Source organism: Rhagoletis pomonella, unplaced genomic scaffold (assembly GCF_013731165.1).
Source record: "Rhagoletis pomonella isolate Grant_MI unplaced genomic scaffold, Rhpom_1.0 Rhpom_scaffold_00004, whole genome shotgun sequence".
Classification (NCBI taxonomy): Eukaryota; Metazoa; Arthropoda; class Insecta; order Diptera; family Tephritidae; genus Rhagoletis; species Rhagoletis pomonella.
In genome coordinates this window covers 70,938,778-70,961,612 of record NW_023458558.1, presented here as the reverse complement: position 1 = coordinate 70,961,612, position 22,835 = coordinate 70,938,778, and the positions used below count along the sequence as shown (strand labels likewise).

Here is a 22,835-nt window from a genome sequence, read left to right as displayed (position 1 = left end):
CTATTGTAAAAGAAAATTTTAGACTAGCCAGCTACATCCAAAAACAGATTGCAATTAAGTGTGGGCACTTTTTTATATCTCAAAAAAACTGAAATTGGACTATCAGGCAGGTTCTGTAATTCACTTCCGAGTGAATTACCACCCCATTCAATTTGAATTAAATTTGAAGTGAATTGCAGAACCTGCCTGTGTACCTCAAAAACTATTTTTTTTTTATGTTTTGGCTTTATATTCGGATTCAATTGAAAATTTTATATGATAGATTATGGATTATGATCCAAGTGCCAAAGGTCGGATTTCTTGTAAACTAGTGTAATTATTAATTATATGAATAGCTTTCTCTAAGTACTTTTAATTCACGCCGCTACCGCAGAGCCCACGTTATAAAAACCTGCCAAGTACACTACCTCATAAATAGAGTGGAAATTGTGTATATAATGGGGAACACAGATTTTTTAATCGCTATATCTCAGAAATGGTAATTCTTAGGAACAAAAGTTCACAACAGTTTTTATAGATAATTGCATGGTCTACACTTTTGCGTAACCTATTTTTATTATAAACCCTGGCTGAAAATATAAAAAGCCCATTTTTTTGACCTTGAATAATTTTTTTGCAGATATGGCATCGATGATGACTTTTTACATTTCATTTATAATGGAGTTCGCAACATTCGTGCCATTTTTCAGAAGTTCTCATATATTAAGTCCCCAAAATCAATTGGCGCTTTAGTATTTATTTATGGCATGTACATATTTATATGTATATATCATGATAAGGTCTAATGTACATACATATCGTCGTTTAAAGTGCAAAACCGCGTATCAACAAAATGCAAAACCGCGTATGAGCAAAATGCAAACCGCGTATGTGAAGTTGTAGAAATTATTTTCTAGAGCGTACAAATACTCATATTTTAAAATGGTTCTCTTTTTTTGTAAAGCAATCGCATATTTGCCTAGTATATTTCAGGACGAATGGATAAGGATTGAGCCAAGAGCTTGTGTGAGCAAATCCAATTTTTGGCAGTTACGCGGTTTTGCAGAATGACGATACGCGGTTTTGTACTTTAAACGACGATATGTACATTAATAGGTAGTATGTGAAACCTTCCAGCAATATAAGGAAGATGTAAATTCTTCTGTACTCCTGTAAAATATCAGTTTGTGGTCCTTGTAGTGTAGTATGAATCGGTACATGCAAGTATGGGCCTGTTCGAGGCACGAAATAAAAACGGCAATACTGCAGCTACAATAATGTTAAACTGATAAATCGTTGCTAGAAAATCACACCGTACGTGATAAATTAACAATTCGCGCAACACTGCAGTTGTGATTGCATCTCGAACAAGTCCCATATATTCTTTATGACAAAAAGGGAAAAATTAGTAAAGTAAAATGTTAGGGAAGCTAACCAGACAAATTTTTAATCAGCCCTAGATTGCAATTTCATCAAATTATTGTATTTTTCCTTAAGCCTGAATGCAAAGCTAAAGCTGTAAAAATTAGAAACTACAACAACGTATGTATTTTGTGTATGTGCAGTGCATTGTGACATAAAAACAAATATTTATTTTACATTTCGCCATTTAAAACTTTACAAATACATAAGCGCAATAATGGTACCTACATACATATATTTATTTTAAATTAAATACATACATATTTTCGGATTACGCAAGCGTATTTTTGTTTGAGTTTGTTTAAATACAACACATTATATAATTGTTTATATCGTTTCTACTTTTTAATTTCTTTCCTCGTTTCATTCTCAATCCTTAAACAGGTATACATTTTTTACAATTAAAGCTTATATTGTTGCTGGGGCATACCCACATTAATGTGTAGTACCTTCGATTTCCACAGAAATAAATATATTTTACACAAACCGTTCATTAAAGATGAATTAAAAACTAAACTGAAAAGAAATGTTTTATAAAATTGCGAATTGTCGTAGCTTATAGAAAAAGTAAAATTAACCATATTTTTTATACATATGTATATATATGTATATATATGTATATATATATATGCATGTACGTAACAGCTTACAAATGAAGTTTCAAAAATTATAAGATATTATAAAATAGTAAATACAATTAAAATGCATATTTTCTGTTTTGCGCGATGATAGTTTAGTTTTTCGTTTAATTTCCCCCAACGCTAATTGCTCAATTCTAATAATTTTTCAGCTCAGTATTTGTTGCAGTAATAACTTAGCATCCACAATTCTCTCAACGGTCAAATAGATGTTAAACATTCGATTTGCACAATTATTACATTTTCAACTTAAACACTTAACTTAGTTTCCAACGGATATTTAGCTTGTTTTAGTATATATTGTTTTATATTTTTTGCACCACCAATTTAATTTTTTCTACTGTACATACAAAATAAATAAGAATTGGTTAGTGAATATCAAGGATACAAATTTTTAAAACGGAGACCTAATCTTGAATTCACACATAGTCAAATTACGTCATCCAAAGAAATTTACATTATGATATTATTCAGCACACTAAATGGCCAATGTCGTATCAACGCAACGCCAGTGGAGAATGCCCGTTGCCTAGGCTTCAGTTTCGGCTCCCTTCAGCCGAAGACGCGCAAAATCTTCAAAGATTATGTCATCGTCTTGGGCATCGTCTTCATCCAATTGTATCAAATTCGTGGTGGGCACCTCGGCTTGATGCAATTCACCTGCACCACCATCGCAACCACCACCCCTTGATAACAACTCAGGGTCACGTATGCTCTGACGCGGTGATTTATCCATTAAGAGTGCATTATCTTCCTCCTCTGGCTTTGGATGCATCAAGGTAAATGGCAATTCTGCAACTAAATCACCACCTAGCAGCGGACCGCTAATCAGCAGTTTAACTTTCACTTTGTAGTGAACAATAATACCAAGACTTTCGCGTTGTGCCGGATTCGTTATGAGCGTACTAGACGCCAAATTCGTATCTTCGTGCTTCAACTGGCCGTCGAGCGCGAGCCCCCATTTGTCCTTGTTGTCGGCGAGCAGTGGGCATAGTTCAAATACTTTAGAAAGCGTAAAGCCAGGCAGTACCTGGCAACCATCTTCCGATTCAGTTTCCGCCACCACGGATTTATATTGCGCCGTAGAAAAAAGACAAATGTCAGCGAATTGACGCACACACACTTTGATCTTCTTGACAGTGCGATTTGAATTGTTGGCTACGTGTACATTGACAGAAATTTTTTCGCCGTGGTGGTATAACTCCTTGTCCAAACTTGCTTCTAGGTGGATTTTATTAGGCTTCATCATGAACTCTTTGCTCACTTCGATGGATGGCTGCTCGCCCACCTTTGACGGTGCGTACATCACTTTTCGTATGGTTAAGCGGACTGAATTACGCTTGTGAGGCTTATCTTCAATGTGTTCACCTATGAAAAGACATTTTGGTTATTAGTAAACAATAAATTATGACTATAAAATAGTTCTTAATGCATATACATATGTAGGAGGCTTGAAAATAAAATCTTTTAAATTGCAATAATCTGCCACACCAGCACAAAGACTCAAGTAGAGGTTCTATTTTTCTATAGCTAAATTAATTTTATTTAACGTATTGGTCAAGACCCTGAAAAAACACTTGGAAGAAGTAATCTTGCAATATTAGCCGCCATCGATTCGCCGAGTGGCGAAATGAACGAAATCAATGAGCTACAACTAAATTCGCCATCGATCATCGCTACTATGTAGCTAACTTTGTTGTTGCTTTCACATAAAAATTTTTCTTTAGCGAGCGGAACTTAGACATAAGCTTGAAACACATTGGAAACGACGCATCATTTTTAGGATGCCATAAGTAATAACGGCCAAACAAAGGTAGCAATGTCGATGAAATATTGCAAGAACAATGCAGATATCAACAATGCATTGGACAATAAAAACTAGTCCACTTTTTCGCCTTCCCTCCATATAAGGTGTAATTTCACATAACAACACTTTCACTTAAAATCAGGGCGGATACAAATAAAAAAATAGTTTTGATTACTTAACTTGATACATGAGGCTGTTAAATTATCAGTTTTTTTTTTTTAAATGTTCAAATTAACATATGGGTATTTCCAAAATATGTCGGACTTTACATTCGTTAAATATATCATACGAAAACGGAAGTCACTTATAAAAAAATTGCCCCTGTGTAGCTTTTAAACCGTCCTTTGGTTGACAAAAAAATTAGGTGCGATTGGAACCCTGGTGTTGGAAAAATCGACGAAAACGAGGTCATAACAGACATGACAAAAACAGAAATGGTTTCAGAGTACATGTAAAAATAATCAAAACTCTTGGAATCCTGTGAGATTTTCCTTCCTTAAACATTCTGTAAATAAAGTTAAATTACGGACCATTATAACCAATTAATTTTTAATCAGAAGCAATTCGTTGTTGGATTAATTTTGAATGAAAATGTGATAACGGACGTGACAAATTTTTCCCCCATACAATATTTTTACTAGTAATACATATATAATTTATTTTATATACAAGTATAAATTTATCCAGTAGAAACTTTCAACTTTATCTAAAAAATCAACTCTTATTTTGCTCTATCAATTTATCTTATATCAACTTTTTTCCAGCTAAGGTATGATAAATCGTAACAATTGTTACAAAATATTACAAATAATTGCTTAATAAAACAGAACTATTGGCAGCTGTTTTTCTAATTGCGATGGGCACAATCATGCCAATGGAAATGATATGTTAATTGATTTTACGACTAAATGTGTGCAATAACGACACGTTGCTTTAATCCACCACGTTAACCGATTTCGATAACTCTGTTTTCATCGGAAAGGTGGTACCTCAGGGGTGGTCCTATACATACTTGTTTAGATCCGATAATTGGATCGTGAAGATATTAACGATAATCTTAAATTTTTATATGAGAATTAAAGTCGGTTTTGGTTTTTTTGCTTAAAAATTACTGTCTATATTCAAATCGACTTGCAAAAGATTTGGATCTGTATACTTTGAAATTAATATCGCATAAAAATAAGAACAAAAATTGTGCTGCTTTTAGGTGTAATTCACGGTAGAATAACGATGCAAATTAAAATTGTGTCCGATTTCACCCATAAATTTGCAGATTGCTCTTAACTGATAATTTGATTGCAAAACATTGCATATCAAGTTCATAGGGATTTCGAAGACCTTAAATCTGGTGGTGAGCTTTATGCGGTGTGATAATCAGAACTGATTATTTTATTCTACTTTTTTTATTTTTGACCTCATATTCAGATTCTGTGAGTTATTTTACATAACAAACGACTATAAAATTCGCGATTTTTTACTTCTTGTTAAAAACTTTTTTCTCTGAATGCATATCGTTGGCATAGTGCGGAAACGTGCTAAGTCCATTTTTTTATTTTTCAGGAGGGACAAAAAACCGTCTAACTCTTTTTGTTGTTGATATTTTCCTAATTTGTAAATGCAGTTTTCTTCCTTAGTTCGTCTTGTTTCAGTACCAGTAATCAGCCAATTTCAAAATAAAGCTGTTGCAGATTTATAAACTCTTACCACATTTCCTCTATATGATTTTGTTCTTTTAATGTCTGCTTAGAACATTTTCTATCAACCTGTTTTTCATTATTTTTTAGTGTTAAAAGATTCAGTTGTTTAAATATATTTTAATATTTTAAAATTAATAACCTAATGGTGCATTTACATGGTATGAATCTGATCATAAGCCGTATGAATTTTCCTATAAAAGAAGCACCAACTCTATAAAAAAAAATGAGTAAAAGCGATATATGTTTAACATTTTTGACTTATATACTTGGCAAGTATTCTTTTTGTAAACAACAAGCAACAAAATTTCATTTTGTGCTAACTTCGAAACTAGAAGCTTATTTGATTTTTAATGTGCTTTAAAGAGGACCTACTGCCAATAAAGCCATGCGGTTTGCTATTTTTTCAAATGTGTAATGCTTCCATTCAGACATCTTTGTGGATAAACAGTTTTTTGTTCAGAAATTGCTTGTTTACGTTGTTTGTCTTTCATACTAAAAACGTTTCGCATAAGTTGAAATCATAGGGATGCCGTTTTTTTTTCGTTTCTCAATGGATTTTATACTTGTAAAGGCACTAAAATATGTATGCAATACTTTTACATATCGTCATTTAAAGTACAAAACCGCGCATGAAGAAAATGCAAAACCTTGTATGTGAGGATTCAAAACCGTTCTCTCTTTTAAACTTAATTATCTCTTCTTATGTCTGAGTATCGAAATTTTAGTAAAAATGATTAAGGGCTTGACGATAGGAGCTTCCGGTGAGCAAATATCTTTTTTGGCACAAATGTCAGTTACGTGGTTTTGCAGAACCACGATACGCGATTTTTTACTTTAAACGACGATATACAGATTTGCGCTTGCATAATATGTTAGTGTTTGGCCTAGCTTCTCCTCCCATATGGGGCGTGCGCCTTGATTTTGTGACACAAAGGGGAAGGGCAGTTTTACGCCGACTCCGAACGGCAATTGTATTTTTATGAGAACCTGTTTTCATGACAGAATACACTCGGAGGTTTACTATTCCCAATAGAGGAGCGACCGCGAACAGCGGAGTGTATATATGTAATATAAAAAAGAATGAGAGATACTATAAGAAAATGTACCCAAATTTCAGGAGCAAATGAAAAAATGCTCATTGAAAATAACTCACATGTATAAATTAAATAATATAACTTAAGCGGTTACAGCGATAAACAAAAGGAAGAGTTAGAAAAAATAGCAATGCGGTTTGAAGGAAACATAAGACCATAAAATGTTTGTTTCGTTAATTCTCCTAACCTTTTGAGATATGACACTCCATTCTTTGCATTAGTTTGCATATATATAGGATTTGCCATTGTAAACATTTTCGTGGGATGTTTTTTCTTTAATTTCGAATTGAAAATACATCCCTGCAAGACAGCTGAGCATCAAATAAGTGCTCATTTTATCATTATCACTAATTACAAAAGTGCTTATTAAAATACTCATTTTTGTTCAGGCGATGGGATAAAACTGAGCACTTTCCCCTTGTTGGTGTAATATTTTACCTCTTCTTACTAATTGAAAACTTTGATTAATGAAAATGTATCTGCTCTGCTCTAGAAACTACCAAACTGCTTATTTTCGTTTTTATAAACACATCAGTGCTAATGAATAAAGTACTCATTGTTGTCATTAGCATGTCCTCAGTGCTAATAAACAAACTACTCATTGTTGTCGTTATAAACTCCTCAGCACTAATAATCAAACTACTCATTTTTGTCGTTATAAACTCCTCAGCACTAATCATCAAACTTCTCATTTTTGTCGTTATAAACTCCTCAGCACTAATAATCAAACTACTCATTTTTGTCGTTATAAACTCTTCAGTACAGGAAAAAACAAATAAGTAGAAAATCAAAATTTTTACTTCTAAAAATGAATTGGTTTATTTAAAAAACGTTTATTAATACAAAACTCTTATAGTACATATGTGCAAACAAATAACATACTTTGTACATATCGATGGTCCTGTGCAACAACGACACAATTCAAAATTCAAAAAACAAAACCCTTACTACTGTTAAGTGGCTCATATATCTATCTAATCCATGTCGAATCCATGTCTAATATTTAGTACTTACTTTAGCAATCCTTACTGCTTACTTTATAAAAGGTTGGAAATGGATTAGACGAGGATTACAGACAAGAGCGACTTAACAGTTTTTATTTTTTGAATTTTGAATTGTTATTGCATATTTGAATAATTATTGCAGAGGACCATTGATGTGGATGTGTACAACATTGCTGGTGCAGGCGTTGAAGGTGATGTTGGTGGTGGCCTTAAAGTAATAGTGGCGATGCTGAAGGTGATTTTGCTGGTAGAGGCGTGGAATGTTGATGGTGCGTATTTGCTGGTGCCGGTGTTGAACGATGATGGTGGCAATACTTCTGGTACCGGTGTTGAAGGTGATGGTACGATGTTGGTGGTGGCATTAAAGGTGATGGAGGAGGTGCTTGCGATATCAGCTGGTGACGGCATTAAAGATGATGGTGGGTTTTAATTTTAATTGTTGCAAATCTGTAATAACGAGAAAATCAATTAAAATGCACAAGTTAAGTAATTTACATATGTATGTACATACCTTAAAAATAATGATGCAAAGTCGACGGCAACGGCAACGGGAACATAAAATGAAATTTGAAATATCTATAAAATTATAAAATTTTTTTATCAAATGTGACATTTTGCGACAAAGCCTACTGTCATAAAAACTGCCATATTTCTTACTCGCTTTAACGCACAGAATTCCTATAAAAGTAGGAATTCCGCTCTAACAAATGAAAAATGTTTCACATTTCGAATACCAAATTTGTAAATGTGTGCGTGATAGCTAAAAAGTTGCGAAAGTGTGTGTAACGCTGTCGAATTTGAGGGGAAACTGCTCAGCAATGGCTTGCAGGGATTACGATCATATTGTACCGAAATAAGTGTGGCATCCCTGCATTTTGTAAAAGAAGCATCAACTGTATGAAAAAAATGAAAGGGAGAAGTATACATACCTTCTATAATTTTGACTTATATGTATATTTGGCAAGTCTTTTTGTAAACAATAAAAAATACAAATTTTAATTTCTTTGCCAGCTTGGAAAATATAGGCTTATTTTTACTTAAATGTGATATAAAGTTCATTAAAATGTTGTGTAATGTCTTGTTATCATAGTGCTTTGTATTTTTATTGTCCACCATACGTGAATTGTTTCTATTGAAAAAGATCTAGTACAAAGAATTTTTTTGTTTTGAAATTGTTTGTTTATTGTTTTTAATTCTTAAAATTCCTACATTTGGCATGTATGTGAATGGCGGAGCTGCCGCTTTCCTCGTTTTCGATGGGTTTTATATTAAAAAAGGCATCAAAATGGGAAAAAACCTCCTTGGTATCTCTGCATCTGTTAAACTTTTTATGGTAAGATGTATGAAAATCCAACTTGCTATAATTTCATATGCTTAACAGTATCACAACAGTATGTTTACAGTATCTCCCCATAATTTTTGATATGAAAAAATCAAATTATATGCATCTCACTAGATATCATTGAAATCCTCATAAGAACATGTAGTCCCTCTATTTTAGCGTATCAACAGTTCATATGGCTTCATACCATGTAAATGGCACCATAATGCAGTCTTATTTCATTGCTGTTAACAAAAACAAGTATTTTAAGTCGTAAATTTATGTACTATTATTAAGGAAAATAATTAAAAACAAGTAAAGAAGTATAAGTTTGGGCGAAACCAAACTTTATATAAACGGCGCAGGTATCAAATATTGTGGTTTCAACTTTCTCTTAACTACCTTTGCATGGTAAGCAGGGATGTTTTTTCCCATTTCAAACGTTCTCGATAATATGCTGAGTTAGACTCAATGTGGTTACCGAGATACACCTTTATAGTCATAAAATGGGCGGTGCCACGCCCCATTCCTAAAAGACTATAGCAGTCTTATTTATTGTTAAGAGATTGTTGTAAGTATTAACTTGGAGTAAATTAGCGTCCTCAGTTATTAAAATATCGGAGTTCTCGTACTTCTGAAAGTTTCCGTTATATGGAAGGCGGGTGTAATTTTAGTCTCATTTGAATAATTTTCAACGAATACCTTTTTCGTACCAAGGTTATTAAGTGCACCAAATTTGGAAGAAATTGATAAATCGGTTACCGAGTTACACACTTGTGGTCATAATGTGGCCCATTATCCAAAAATTTATGTTAATCAAATTTTCTGCTAAGTGGTTATCGCAGTCATCGAGTTTATATGAATTAGCTTTAGTAGTTATGGATTTATCGCAGTTTTGCGTGTTTCTGTAAATTATGGTTATATGGTAGATGCGCGTAGCATTGCACGATTTCAAAGATTTCCAACAGATTTACCGAGCTTGGTAAGGATTGTGAATGGGCTTCTTAGATACAGCATTTCATCATAACTGGGCGGTTTCATAGTAAGTTTCTTTCTATGGATAAATAATCAATTCCCAATTCAAAAAATTTATGCAATAAATTAAAACTTTGGGTGTCTTCACATTCATTTCCGTTTATTTTTGGTAAACTGCTGGTTGTTCCTCGATAATTTTATCAACTGTGAACGACCCTTCAGCTTACTTTTGCTATGCTGGATTCCCTCCTTCCTCCTTTTTTGGCGCTGTAACCGCCTAAGCGATTTTGGCCGAGTTCAGCAACTGCTGGATTCCCACTAGGCACTAAATGACAAATGACAAAGTTGGGCATTAAAAAATATTCGTGTCATTACGTTAAAAAAGTTGTCATGTTTTTAAATGGTATATATTTTCTGTCATTTCAATGCCTAGTGGAAATTCGGCATTAGTCTGATAAACAGTCATTTGCTTAAAAAAGGGTAAAATAATTATATTTTAATATTTGCTCATAGTTTGAACTTTAATTTAGGTTTAGGTATGCTTTGCGTTCACAGAGGTTTTGTACATAAAACAAAAATGAAATCATCACTAAAACAATTTATCGATTTGCAGAAGACACTCGAAGACTATTGTTTAAATAAACAAGTAATTTTTTAGCAAAAAAAACCAAACCGACTTCAACTCTCAAGTAAAACTTTAAGATTATGTACATATATGTACATATAGCATTGACCTTAAACCGATAGCAATTTTAATATGAATTTGCACAAAAACAAGCAATTATTTGTATTTATTTTTTAATTTTAATCCTTTTCAAATTAGGTGATTTTATAATTATAAGACTGGTCTGGATTTTGTCCAAGAAAGCTGCGTTTATTTTTGCTGCGCACAGAATGATTTCCATTTTTACTGCGAAAATTGTTATTTCGCCCGATTATAGCGCTAATTATAATTAGTGTGACCACCTCCATATGTCCCTACCAAAAAATCATTTAAGATGACAAGCAATGATGCGTATTTACGTTATTATTAAAAATCGAAATTAGATTTTATATACTCCAGGCCTGTGAATGCCGTTCTAGGCGCACAACCACCGGACATTGACGAGGCGGAGCTTCATCTGCCTCGGGAGACTAGAACCACAATAGCCCAACTTCGCTTTGGCTACTGCAGCAGGTTAAACTCATACCTGAGCAGATTAGACGCAGATATGCAAAATGAGAGACACCCCTTGACTCGAAACATCTCTTCGTATGCCCGAAGATAACGCCTTTGTCCCTGTGGACCGACCCTATTGAGGTTGTGCGCTTCTTAGGGCTAACGTTAGTGGAGCTTGACGACAACGACTGAGATATTAACCGATTTGGACGGGGTTGTTGTAGCCGCTACAACTACAACCACAACAACAACAATCAGTTAGTAGCATTAGAGCAAAACCAACATTTGCGTGTATTTTGTTGTTACTTCTGGAATCGAAAGTATCAAAACTGTTATGATTTTTTTTTCTAAATCAAAGCATGCCATGTGTAATACAAAAAAAAAATATAAAAAACTTTCAAATGGAAAAAATTAAAATGGTTGCAACTTTCTTTCTTAGTAAATTTACTTGCTTCTCGAAGCATTAGTGGTATTCACCAAATTTAACGAGTGGCCTGGCACTCTGGCAGAAGCTCAAGCTACGGATGTTGACAACAGTCGTTGCTTGAGCTGATCTGCTCATTTGCCAGACTGCCAGGCCACTTGCTCACTTTGGTGAATACCACTATTGATCCATCGTTTGCAAAGCCCAGTAATCAGAGGTTCTGCTAGCGTTTTTGTGTTTGTAGCAGCATACAAGTTCCCCAAAGAGTTTTTGGAGAGTGTTGCTTGGTGCAAGCGGCTCGCTATATAAACGTTTATTTGGTTGCGAAACCACCCCCGTCCCAGCAATGGGTTGTGCGCTGGGTTTGGGACCTGCCACGTAAAAACCACTTCCAGTGAAGAAGCAAGGCAAAGCCTCGGATGAGACTCCCCCTTATGATGACGACCACGGCAAACGTTTAAAGGACTACGATTTGAGGGCATGCACCTGGAATGTCCGGACCCTTAATGGGGAAGGTGCCTCTGCCCGGCTGGTTGATGTCCTCGTAAGGACAAAAGCTGACATCACAGCCATCCAAGAAATGCGTTGGACGGGGCAAGGCAAGCAATGTCTGGTTGGATTTGTGGTGGGAGAGAGACTCCGTCGCCGAGTACTGTCGTTCAGCCCGGTGGACGAGCGTCTGGCCATAATCCGCATCAAAGCGAGATTCTTCAACATCTCACTCATCTGCGCCCATGCCCCGATGGAAGAGAAGGATGAGGCATCCAAAGATCTCTTCTATGAGCACTTGGAGCGCACGTACGAGCGCTGCCCCCGTCATGATATCAAATTCGTGCTTGGCGACTTCAACGCCAGGGTGGGCAAGGAAGGGACCTTTGGAACCACCGTCGGAAAATTTAGCCTCCAAGACGAAACGTCCGACAACGGAATGAGGCTGATCGACTTTGCCGGGGCCCGAAACATGGTAGTATGCAGTACTAGGTTCAAGCATAAAAATATCCATCAAACTACGTGGCTGTCTCCGGATCGAAAAACGAGAAACCAAATCGATCATGTTGTGATAGACGGAAGGCACGCTTCCAGTGTTTTAGACATACGCAAGGATAGCTTAACGTCGAAAAGCTGCAATCCAGTGATGGAAAATCAAAATTTAAAATTGTGCCGAATTTCTCCAGAAAAATGTGCCTTAATGCAGGTCAATGTGCCAATAAATTGAAAGTCGCCGATAGGTACCATTTGCTTTATAACATATATTTACAGTATAGTTTGCATATAAGGAAAACAGAAATCTCACGGAAAACCTTTATTTAGTGCAACAACAAAAGAACACAACAACAAAACCATAAAAATTAAAGTTTAAAACTTTCTACAAAAAATTTTCATTCAAATTTAAAACTTTACTGTCAGAAATTTTAGAAACTTTCGGATATGCAGTTTTATAGTCCATTAAATTTTAGTATTACAATGTGCAAGTGCGGCTAAGAAGTCGCGTTGATTTGTAATATTTTTTTTTTTGCCTTGTATATGTATAAAACATATTGGATGTACAAAAAATTAGAGTATGGAAGAAAGAGGCTGACTTCCAAAACATATCAATACAATGTTTGGAAACTGTTATACTGCGGTATTCAAACTGTTTGTATATGCAGAGTTGCGACACATTGCAACCATATACATTGCATATTTTAAATATTCAATAGAGCAATGAACAATTTTTCTGAATTTTCCATTTCTAAAACACCAATGCTAACCAATAACAAACGAAGCATCAACTTTGTTTCTGATGCGCTGATTGCTCCAGCGATGCGTTTCGATAACTTTTCGGCTGCGTTTTGGAGCAGTATACATTGTCAATATTTTGTAGTTCGACGTTATGGAACCTTATACTTTGTACGTATGCAAAGCAATTGACGTTTTGGAAGTCAGCCAGAGTGAAACACCTTCAACGGAAATGGAATGGACTATAAAACTGCATACCCAAAAGTAAGTATATGTAGTTTTCAAAAAAGTTTACGTATCAACGAAACAAATTTGTTTAAACAAAAATGTTAAGCGTATATGCAGAACCCGGAAGCCAACTTCTTCTTTACGATCAAATGTAAAAAAAAAAAATATTTTTAATTGCGGATACGAAAGAAATATATGTATGTACGCTATGTAAAACTTTTTCGATTTTTAGTTTTTGGTGGATTACCTGTATAGCCAGCGAAGATCGAAAATCGAATGCAGCTCATAATAAGGGCCTTAGTGCTACAAGAGACCGAAGTGACTGTTGCTAGCAATTCGCTCTAAACTTTTCGTAAATTAGAGTTTTCGTCGTTGTTAAAATCGTGGTATTATCTTTAAAAAAATAACAGTTTTCAAGCATCCGCTCATGGACATTGTAATCTAGAGTATGTAAAACATGTTTTTTCATTGTCACGCCATCTAAAAACTGACGTAAGACATAGATATTCACGGATTGATTTTTTTTGTTTACTCATTATGATGGATTAGGAAAATAGTTACGAGAGTGGTCGAGATGGGCGGTCTAATTTTCTTTTTCATATATATTGTAGTTTTTCCCATCCACCTTGGTTAAAACCACCTGCCACAAGCCGCCACTGTAGTTTGCACATCAGTTTTTATACGCGATTCTTAATTTTTTTATGTTTAAAAGATTTAAATTATGTAAAAAAAAATATTTCTGTCAAGATTTTGATGTTTTAAAGGTTTGATGTTTTTAGAATTTAAATGATGTCAGAAAGTACTACTATATTAGACTGCTTATTAGGGATGTGCCGGATATAGATTTTGCCGGATAACCGGATTCCGGATATCCTGTAAAAAATAACAGCCGAATTCGGATATCCGATCGGATATCCGGTAGACTGCTGCCTTAATAAATTTCACAATATTGTTTTTTGCCGGCTTGAGTTCACCTCGACCTCCGCACCGTTTCTGATGCTACAGAATTTACCACTTCGAAAACACAATTACGCACACATCTGTGCGATTCTATCGCAGTGAAAAATGGCATCTTATAAACAAACAAAAAACAATCTTCATCAAATTCTTTGCTTTTGAACAATCAAGATGTTTTGTTTTCTTACGTTAATTTTTGTTTAAATTATACAGAACCCGCCTATTAAGTTTTTTCGTTTCTGAACGCGTAGGTCTGCAATTTCGGCACGACGAAATGAAGAGCTGTGAATGTTCCAATAAATAGTTGCGGCATTGTTTTGAGGAAATCGCCAACGGCTCTGATGCTGATTCTAGTGTTTCTAGTGATATGGATAGTCAAACGATTAGTAGACAAAGCAGCGAACGTACAAGAAAAAAGGCAGCGATTTATGAAATAGAAATAGAGAAATATTTGCAGCTACCTCTTATATCCAGACAAGAAGATCCCTTAACTTGGTGGAAGTATAGCCGCAAAGAATTTCCAAATTTGTTTACATTGGCAATGAAGTATCTCTGCGCGCCACCTTCCTCAGTGAACTCGGAAAGAGTATTTAGTGCATCGGGTAACATTTATGTTGGAAATAGAAATAGGTTGTTGCCCGATAATGCGGAAATGCTTCTTTTCATAATGAAAAATATACAAATTGTTAACTCTGATTACTAATTAAGACACTATTAAATTGGATTACAAAAATACAAAATCTGGGTTAAATTTCTAAATTGAATCTTCTATAATCGACCGGCCATTATCTGGCCGGATAACCGGATAACCAAAAAACGGCCGGATAGGCCGGATTTCGGATATCTACCGGATACCCGGCACATCCCTACTGCTCATCCATGGGCCTCTCATTATTGAAAGGGCACCCCTGTCAATTGGGTAACTTTCCGAGGAAACCCAAGAGTCAAGGAATAAAGATATTAAAAAATATCGGCTGCTTGTATCCTCGGCGCTGTCATTTCAAGTTTACGTTTAAACCCACCAAAACAAAACCATAAACTGTCGCCAGATGCCATTAAATTATTATCAACTGTTGTAAATGCGGATGCGGAATTGCCATCAGTAAATATAGATACGAGGTTGGATACTTCAGATGACTTCGAGTCTGACTATGTATAAAATTGTTATCTTAAAAATATATTCCTGTACCAACAAATATGTATGTCTTGTTTATTGATTCATTCAAAAGCCCGTGTAAATTTGAACATCAAGATTTTTAGAAACAAACATTAAGACCTCGTTAGTGTTTGTCCGAGCTTCTCTTCCGATTTGTGGGGTGCGCCTTGATTTTGGCGCACAAAGGGGAGGGACCAACAGTTTTACGCCGAATCCGAACGGGGATTTTATTTTTATGAGAAGCTGTTCTTCGTGGCTGAATACACTCGGGGGTTTGCCATTGCCTGCCAAAGGGCGACTTTATTACAAAAAAACTTGTTTGTTTCTTATTTTTTGATGTTGGTCGGAAACTGGGCTTGAACCCAGGCCCTGCGGAATGATAGCGTATATTGTTAACCGCTACATCACATTATATAACAAAAAAGCCGAAAACATGACCATTTTTACTTAACTACCTTAGTTTTGCTAAAAATCTGATTATGGATCCGCCATTTTGAATTTCGAAATTATGTGGTGAAATTAAAAACCGGCAACCAAAATAAAGAAGGATACACAAGGTTTGATTACAATTGTACCACGCTTCGACTTTTGGCCAGCTTTTTTCGAAAAAATTGGCCACTGTGCAATGCACACTCATTTTCCATCACTGTTGCAATCACAACAGACACCCAGCCAGTGTTGCCGCGCATAATTTTTAGTGGTTGCCAAATTCCTTTAAAAAAAGGGCTAAAAAATGCGTTGTGGCTAAAAATGGTAGCTAAAATTTTTACTTACATATACATATATAAGTATACACGTAAACATTTTCAATAAGTAATGGTATATAAAAACAATGAACTCTGGAAAAAAATTTTATCCAACCAAAAACCTTTTTGTATAAAAGGGAAAATATACACCAGCTTGCTGGTTCCATCAAGTGATTGTACCATCAGGCTCGAAGCATATAACTTACTAGCATTTCGTTAAACATTTTTTTTTTGTAATTCACAACTGCAATATCGTGAACTTAAACTTCCACAAACACGGCTTTGACTCATATAGTGCAAGAAATTTCCGCCAAAATACTTTTTACTTAGAACATTGAGCTAATTTCACCACTCACGACACCAGGATGCTGGTAAAATCACACCACAAGAACATACACGGTCAATCGACATGATGGATCATTTAACAAATTTAGCATATTAAACCGTGAACTTATCTATTTTAAACTATAATTAAATCGTTTACAGCCCCAACACTTTTACAGTATGTATGTATAAAAGCGCAAGGAACATACAATACATATATGTATATATATATATATCAGTCTTTCTTAGTTTAAAAATTCATCTCTTACATAAATGCAAAAAAAAAAAACAAATTAAGCATATACAACTTTTTCATGCCAAGTATGAATAAATTCTAAAAAGGGCTAAAAAGGGCCAAAAAAATGTATGTGGTAGCTAAATCTAGCCACCAAAGGGCTAAAACGGCAACACTGCACCCAGCGCTTTCGCTACTCGACTCTCACACCTGCTCTCAGAGAGCACTCTTCAACAAACCGACATATGCGATAAGTGGAAGCACATTTCCCGATCATTAAGTACCGCCGCCGAAGTAGTCTGATTTCAGCGAGCCCGAAAGAACAACTGGTACGATGAGGAGTGTCAGGAAGCTGCAGAGAAAAAAGATGCCGCTTACAGAGCCACGCTGCGATCGGGCGCAACGCGCGCTATGTCGGACCGCTATACGGATATGAAGAGGGAAGCGAGACGTATTTGCCGCAATAAGAGAGAGGCTGAAATACGTGAGTGCGAAGAGCTTGAAATGCTGGCCGACAGAAAGCATGCCCGAAATTTTTTCCAGAGAGTTAGGCGACTTACGGAAGGTTTCAAGACCGGGGCGTATTCCTGTAAGAATAATAATGGCGACCTAGTAACTGATGTCCAGAGCGTACTTAAATTATGGAGGGAATACTTTTCCGCCCTACTAAATGGTAGCAGCACGGAAAGTTGTGGAGAAGAGCCCGAGCCCGCAGTCGATGATGACGGAGTCGACGTTCCACCGCCTGACTATGACGAGGTACGTATAGCAATCTCGCGGCTGAAAAACAACAAAATTGCTGGAGCTCACAGCCTGTCAGCTGAGCTATTCAAGTACGGCGGCGAGGAGTTGATAAGGTGCATGCATCAACTCTTGGTCAGATGAACGCATGCCCGACGACTGGAATTTAAGTGTGCTCTGTCCAATCTACAAGAAAGGTGACCCCGCGATCGCGCAATGATTAATAAAGTTATTTATTTATTTTACCGGTTACTAATTAGCGCCGCGTGCATGTTGTAAAAAAAGTACTTTTTAATAAAACACACAAGGAGCTTTGATATAGCGCAAGCTCAGAAATTATGGCTTTCTTATTGCACGGTCTGCACCGCTTGATGTCCTCCAGAAAAAAGAAGATCTCGGGCGGAAACTGGGCATATATCCAAATATGTCGGCGAGAAAAAGTTGACATATTTGACATTTTTGGTTGCTGTGTTTAGTTTCCCATGCAAAGCAGGGTTGACTTTAAGGGGAGTATTTCTTAGTTTATCGCAATATTACTATTAGAAATAAAAACGGAGAGAACAAAGCTGAGGTCTATAGGAAGTAATACAAAAACTCAAACAGCTACAAAGCGAGTATTTGTTTTGGGTATTGTGAGGTAAGCGCATGTACTACGCCAGTACACAATTATTAGTAAAACAGATATTAAGGCAATTGATCGAAAATTATTGAAGTTGTTCAGATCTCCTTTTCAGGGGTTGGGACTGTTTTTTTATAGTTCGCCAGTGATCGGGAATCTGGTTGGAAAGAAATATATCGTTTAGGGACGTGCTTAGAGAATTTAAGGAGATTTCAGGAAGAGATTTCAGCATTTGATATGTTATTTTGTCCACACCAGCCGCTGATCATTTTTTCTTTCTACTTAAGCTACTGGATGTTTGATGTCTAACACCGAGCCATTATTGGTGCGAAAGTCCTTTTGATACGTAAAAGAGCCAGTGTTTATTCAACAGAAAAGACTAGATTGCAAAATATGCTGAGTTAACTGTTTGCCTCTGTTTGACTCAATTGTAGCACCCCATATTGTTGCCCTAGCATTAAAATTACCAATTAAGAAAACATTCTCATGGCGATCTGCAAAGTCAATAACACGCAGTATTTCGTTATTGAACTCGCGAATGGTTACATTAGGAGGAAAATACGCAGTGATTAGAAAGATATTGGGACTTAAATTGGGTGTTTCAATCATTAGTATATCAAAATCAGAGTTAAACATTACTTTTTAATACTTGATGTTGCGTTTTAGGCCAATTGCCACACCCCCATACACATACTGCGATATTTTTTAACCATATTGTAGCCAATCAACCTCCTATGGGAAAAGTTGGCTGTAAGGAAAATTTCATTAGGGCATCCAATGTCGAATTGATATTTGTTTATGTAGAGTTTTAGAGTATCTATATTTGCTTTCAGAGATGGAATATTATGTTTTAAGTACCTCATTTTCAAGGAAGGAGAAATTGTCTGAATTAATTATAGCTCTCTCGTCTTTATTATGATCAAGTCAAATGGATTTTTTAGGGATTGACCCTGTTGAAAGGAGTCATTGTCTTGAGTTGATTCATCAGTTTCTCCATTTGAGTGACTATTCCTTTTTGATAAGATTGAGATTCAAAAACTGGGATATTGTTAACTTTGTTGTTCATTTGTTTTGGATATTTGTTTGAGTTGTTTCCTGTCTAATCTAACGTTTTTTAACAACAGAGCTATACGATTTTTCAGTTAGATTGCGATTAATATTAACATCTTTATTTATCGTTTCATTAACCTGCTCATAGACTGATGGAAAATTTGATTGATCCTCCTCAAACATGCTAAATCTATTATTATTTTTAGTATAATAAGTATCAAGAACTTCCTTTCGGGGCATCTTTTTGACCGCCTTGATGCGGATAACCGCAATGTCCTTCTCCCAATGAGGGCAGCGGAGTTTATCGTTTGCTGTGTGGCCACTATTGCTACATAGAATTTAGTTATTTACCTCACAGTCTGATTTACGCTCATTTTTCCACATTTAAGACATATATTTTTTGATTTGCAGGACATTAAGGTATGACCTAATCGTCCACAATTGTTGCACTGTCTTAAAGGAGGTATATAAAAAGCTACGTCAAGCTTTGTATATTCATATATGATTTGCTTAGGGATCTCATTGCCCGGAAAGCCTATTTTTAGGGTAGAGGTTGGAATGTATTCGTAGGTAGCGGAGTCCTTACGCGTAAAGCGTCTGACAGACCTGATAGGAATACTGGATTTGGCATCATTTGGAACATCAGATTCATTAAAAAATGTGGGCACACCTCTGACTACACCATATATTTCTAGAGCAGTGCGCGGAATAAAGAGTTTCAGACCTCGTTTAAGGAGTTTATCGTCAACGACAAAAGTGTTCGCCGCATATGTATTTTTAAAAGTTACTTTATACAGTGTTTTACCTAAGGCATATATATAGTCAACATCTTTTTGGCGTAAATCTTTAATTTGGCTAAGCCTGTTGTTATTCTTTCATTTTGAATATTGGTGCATTCTGATGAATCCACCAATACGAAAATTTCCCCTTTAAATGCTTGAGGGTACAGCACTGCTTTTGTACATTTTCGTTATACTTGATCGCTTTGGTTAACCTAAAACTTACAGAGCTTCCTGCAACTGCTCACTTTCTGGAACATATTCCATACTACCTTCTATTTCTAGATTTGTTCCCGCTTTTTCTGACTCTTTCTACATTTTTCCCGTCATTTTCATCACTTTCTACATTTTTTCCCGCCATTTTCAGCACTCTCGTCATTTTTCGCGCTACGTTTTGGTTTAATTTGTATAAGTACTCTATCGCTGGTGAGCTCATAAAAACTAGTTACTTCTTTATTTTTCATAATTTTTGGTTTCTTTAACACACTTCCTTCAAATGCAGAAGCATCCGCCTCAGACGTCGCCGACCAAGAAGTCGACGATGCCATCATGACCTTTTTTTCTTTGCTCGCCTTAAAAGGCCGCTTTCTTTTAATCGGCTCAATGGAATTTTTTCCTTAGTACTACACGAAGGAAAATTAAGAGAAAACAGAAGCCACTATCTAGCCAAGCACTCGCTTGATCTCCAGTTTGCTGCAACCAATTTTTGTTTTAATTAACGCGACATTACACACCAAATGTTTAAGGGCCGGTTGCTCAAAGCCTTGTTGACACTAATCATCGGTTAACATCGTTATCGACTCCATGCATATAGCACGGTGTCGGTAACGTCGATAACGATGTTAAACAGGGGATTACTGTCAACCAAGCTTTGAGCAACCGGCCCTAAAACGCTTTTTCTCGAATTCAGATTTTTCGACTTAGGTGGTTATTCCTTATGACCACAGAAATATAGAAACTTTATTGGCGCATAAGCTCTGGCACAAGACCAGACATAGCCTACAGTATACATTTTTTAAATAGATATCAAAATTGCTGCAATAAAACACATTTTAAGGGCCGGTTGCTCGACGCCTGTTTGACACTAATCCCCAGTTGCACCTCGTTATCGACGTTACCGACACCATGTTATATGCATGGAGTCGGAAACGGCAAGTAGTGATAACCAGACATTGAACAACCGGCCCTAAATTGCTACCTAAATAGAGAAAAATTCTAAATCACTGGAAAGTGTCGGTAATGCAGTGAATATGAATAATTTAGATTTTTTCCGAGCATACTTTTCAACCTAAATTGAATGTGAAATATAAAAGGGCGCGGGATTAAGCGAACTTATTTTTTTATTTTTTTTATTTTTTTTAGAAGTTTTAAATAATTGTTTTCTTTTCTATGGGCGTGTGTGAATCGGTAACAAAGTTCGCTGCGAGTAAATTTTTCACAAGTATGGGGTGAAATAAATTTCACTTTTCAATTTTTGGCAAATGCATATAATGCCCCAAATTTAAGCGAAAACAATAAAATATAAGGAAATGGACTTTCTGGTGCCAAATTAAGAAGTATTACGCTACATTAAATATTTTTGGTAAATAAATTTCTTTAATGTTTCAAACGCTTTAATTGATTAAAAGCTCAAATTGATGAATTGCAATCAAAGATGGTACATATTTTCTTAAAATATTCATTTAACTTCATTTTATAATATTTTATTCTGCGGTTGTCAAAAATTTACTGTTGTCAAAAAAGATTCCATTTCCCATAGTAAAAATATTATTCACCAGCTTTCCCACACAACTTTGTTACCGATTCACACACGCCCTATGGCGTTTTGATAAAAGTAAAGAATAGGGTCCGATGAGCCAGAAAAGAAAAAAAATGGGCGTGGCTCGCCCCTTATTCTTGATTTTGATGGTATGAATTTTGTTTTGCTGCAAATTAAAAGGAACGGTGCAAGGGGTGGTTAAAGTGGAATTTTCAATCGGCGTTATCATGAGTTTCATTTTCCCCGAACCGGTTCACTTTTCACTTTTGGTTTCCATGGCTTTACTATGGGCGGATGACAAATTTTCTGGTGAATTGTTTTTCAGGTGAAACTCTGGATAAGGCAGAATATTTTTAACAACTTATTTTACCAAAATCATTCAACCAATTTTAAAAACATGGATATGGTTGGAAAGGTGATTGAAAAACCTTTCATAAAGTATCTATATCTATAATATACTAATAATATATACATACATATTTCGAGAAAAACGAGATTTTATTCTTTTTTAAATCAAAATGTATGTTCTTGTTAAAAAAATACGTAATCAATTATAAGATATGTACCTTAGTAAAAGTATTATATGTGCATCATGTTTTCCTTGATTTCTCTGTATTAAATAAGGGTAATGTTTTTCGTGGTATGCAATTAGAATGGCCCTTGGTTTATAAGTATTATTCTTACATTAGGTTGGTATTCGTGCATAATTTTATTTTTCGTTTCAGAAATCAGTAGTACATTCATAGAAAATAATTATATGTGCATAAGGAGTTATACGGCTTCCAATTATTGCAGTGTCATAAATTCTCAACAAAAAAGTACACTAACAATTGGGTTTTAAAAGCTTAAATATGTAGAATTATAGTATATATTTAGTATATTAGTATTTTCATACTAAAACCCGTTTTATAATTTTTCCATATTAAATTACGGCCCAATAATATCCCGAGCTCGGTGTTAGCGCAGTTACTTGCTTGTTCATTTGAATGTATTAGTCTATTT

The 22,835-nt window shown here is 35.5% G+C and overlaps 1 protein-coding gene across 2 annotated transcripts in view; it reads right to left on the bottom strand.

Moving 5' to 3' along the window:
* Positions 1 to 2,038: 2,038 nt before the first annotated feature.
* The window catches only part of LOC118738061 (beta-arrestin-1), a 32,876-nt gene continuing 12,079 nt past the window's right edge, over positions 2,039 to 22,835 (bottom strand). For both annotated transcript variants that reach the window (XM_036468959.1, XM_036468958.1), the window contains exon 3: positions 2,039 to 3,407. In XM_036468959.1, coding sequence (XP_036324852.1) covers positions 2,569 to 3,407 — 839 coding nt within the window. In that variant the 3' untranslated portion in view covers positions 2,039 to 2,568. The remainder of the gene's footprint in view (positions 3,408 to 22,835) is intronic.